This window comes from Lottia gigantea (assembly GCF_000327385.1).
Source record: "Lottia gigantea unplaced genomic scaffold LOTGIsca_515, whole genome shotgun sequence".
Classification (NCBI taxonomy): Eukaryota; Metazoa; Mollusca; class Gastropoda; family Lottiidae; genus Lottia; species Lottia gigantea.
This window is the reverse complement of record NW_008709770.1, coordinates 30082-32178: the sequence shown is the minus strand read 5'-3', so window position 1 is coordinate 32178 and position 2097 is coordinate 30082. Positions and strand designations below refer to the sequence as shown.

General features: G+C 28.8%; 1 protein-coding gene across 1 annotated transcript; it reads left to right on the top strand.

Annotated features, from left to right (window-relative positions):
- Positions 1 to 274: 274 nt before the first annotated feature.
- Positions 275 to 1138, top strand: LOTGIDRAFT_87186 (hypothetical protein; the record flags this gene model as incomplete). Its single annotated transcript, XM_009062538.1, has 2 exons — positions 275 to 493; positions 1028 to 1138. Coding segments are annotated over 2 exons (330 nt in total), but the record flags the coding sequence as incomplete, so codon positions are not given.
- Between the last annotated feature and the right edge of the window lie 959 nt (positions 1139 to 2097).

Below are 2097 nucleotides of genomic sequence, written 5' to 3'. Positions count from 1 at the left end.
TGTAGAGAGATATAGAAATACTACTGTTAAAATAGTACTCAATATATCAATTGTAGAGTGATATAGAAATATCACTGTTAAAATAGTACTCAATATATCAATTGTAGAGTGATATAGAAATATCACTGTTAAAATAGTGCTCAATATATCAATTGTAGAGAGATATAGAAATACCACTGTTAAAATAGTGCTCAATACATCAATTATAGAGAGATATAGAAATACTACTGTTAAAGTAGTACTCAATACATCAATTGTAGAGTGATATAGAAATACTACTGTTAAAATAGTACCCAATACATCAATTGTAGAGCTATATAGAAATACTACTGTTAAGATAGTGCTCAATACATCAATTGTAGAGCTATATAGAAATACTACTGTTAAAATAGTACCCAATACATCAATTGTAGAGCTATATAGAAATACTACTGTTAAAATAGTACCCAATACATCAATTGTAGAGCGATATAGAAATACCACTGTTAAAATAGTACTCAATACACCAATTGTAGAGTGATATAGAAATACCACTGTTAAAATAGTGCTCAATACAGCAATTGTAGAGTGATATAGAAATATCACTGTTAAAATAGTACTCAATACATCAATTGTAGAGTGATATAGAAATACCACTGTTAAAATAGTGCTCAATAGATCAATTGTAGAGAGATATAGAAATACCACTGTTAAAATAGTGCTCAATACATCAATTGTAGAGTGATATAGAAATACCACTGTTAAAATAGTACTCAATTCATCAATTGTAGAGTGATATAGAAATACCACTGTTAAAATAGTGCTCAATACACCAATTGTAGACTGATATAGAAATATCACTGTTAAAATAGTGCTCAATACATCAATTGTAGAGCGATATAGAAATACTACTGTTAAAATAGTGCTCAATACATCAATTATAGAGTGATATAGAAATACCACTGTTAAAATAGTGCTCAATATATCAATTGTAGAGAGATATAGAAATATCACTGTTAAAATAGTGCTCAATACATCAATTGTATAGCGATATAGAAATACTACTGTTAAAATAGTGCTCAATACATCAATTGTAGAGCGATATAGAAATACTACTGTTAAAATAGTACTCAATACATCAATTATAAATACTGAAACACACCATGATTCTAGTTCTGTTTTAATATTTCTATATATTACTTTGTGTGAATCGATTTTTAAAACCAGAATATTTGGCTCACTTGAAGTACAGTCCTCTGGGATGGGAACAGACATGAGGGTTTTATAATAAAGATATTAACATGTGATCATCTAAGATAGTATAGTAACAATTCAGTGTTTAAAATGGGATGTTATAGTGGAAGGCAAGAGGAACATCATTAGATATTACGTATATATATATATATCCTCTAATACAAACAAATGATTCTTCTTATTTCAGTAAAAACATTGCTTGACTTTTTCGGGTTTTGATTGAGTCTTGAATATTATTAGTATTCAGGAGTACTAGAAATGTACGATAATCGTATAATTTCTTCAAAATATCCTAAACCAGGCATTTCAGGTTTTATTGTTATATACATTTTCTTTTTTTTAAAAATAGATCAGAGTCGACATCTTAACCTTTAAACGAGGGTAATTCTGGACACACATGGATTTGAAGGCTGAAATTAATATGGTGAACTGTGAACAACATTGCTGATATCTTAGTATAAGAAATCCAGTACGATAGGTCAAACGAGGACATGTCCGTTTAACGTAACTGTAACTGCCAGTGCCAGTGATGTTTTTTTTTATTTTTCATGATAGGAGAGTATTTATAATCAATTATAATATTGACCAAAAGAACAAATCGTTTTAAGAATATTTATTGAAGGAAAATTAAGTAAAGAGACGATTGTTTGTGATTTTACTATTTTCTCGGTATCGATTATAAAAGTCTAAAATAATTGTGGAGATTGTTGACAAGGTGGTAACTGAGTGTAGTTAAATAAGACCATATTAGTTCAACACGCCTTGTTCAATAAACGCTATAAGTAGGTTATTTTTCTTCTAAAATAAAACGTACTTCAATGTTAACTTTTATTCCAATTGTTGAAAACTTTCCAACAGGCGAAC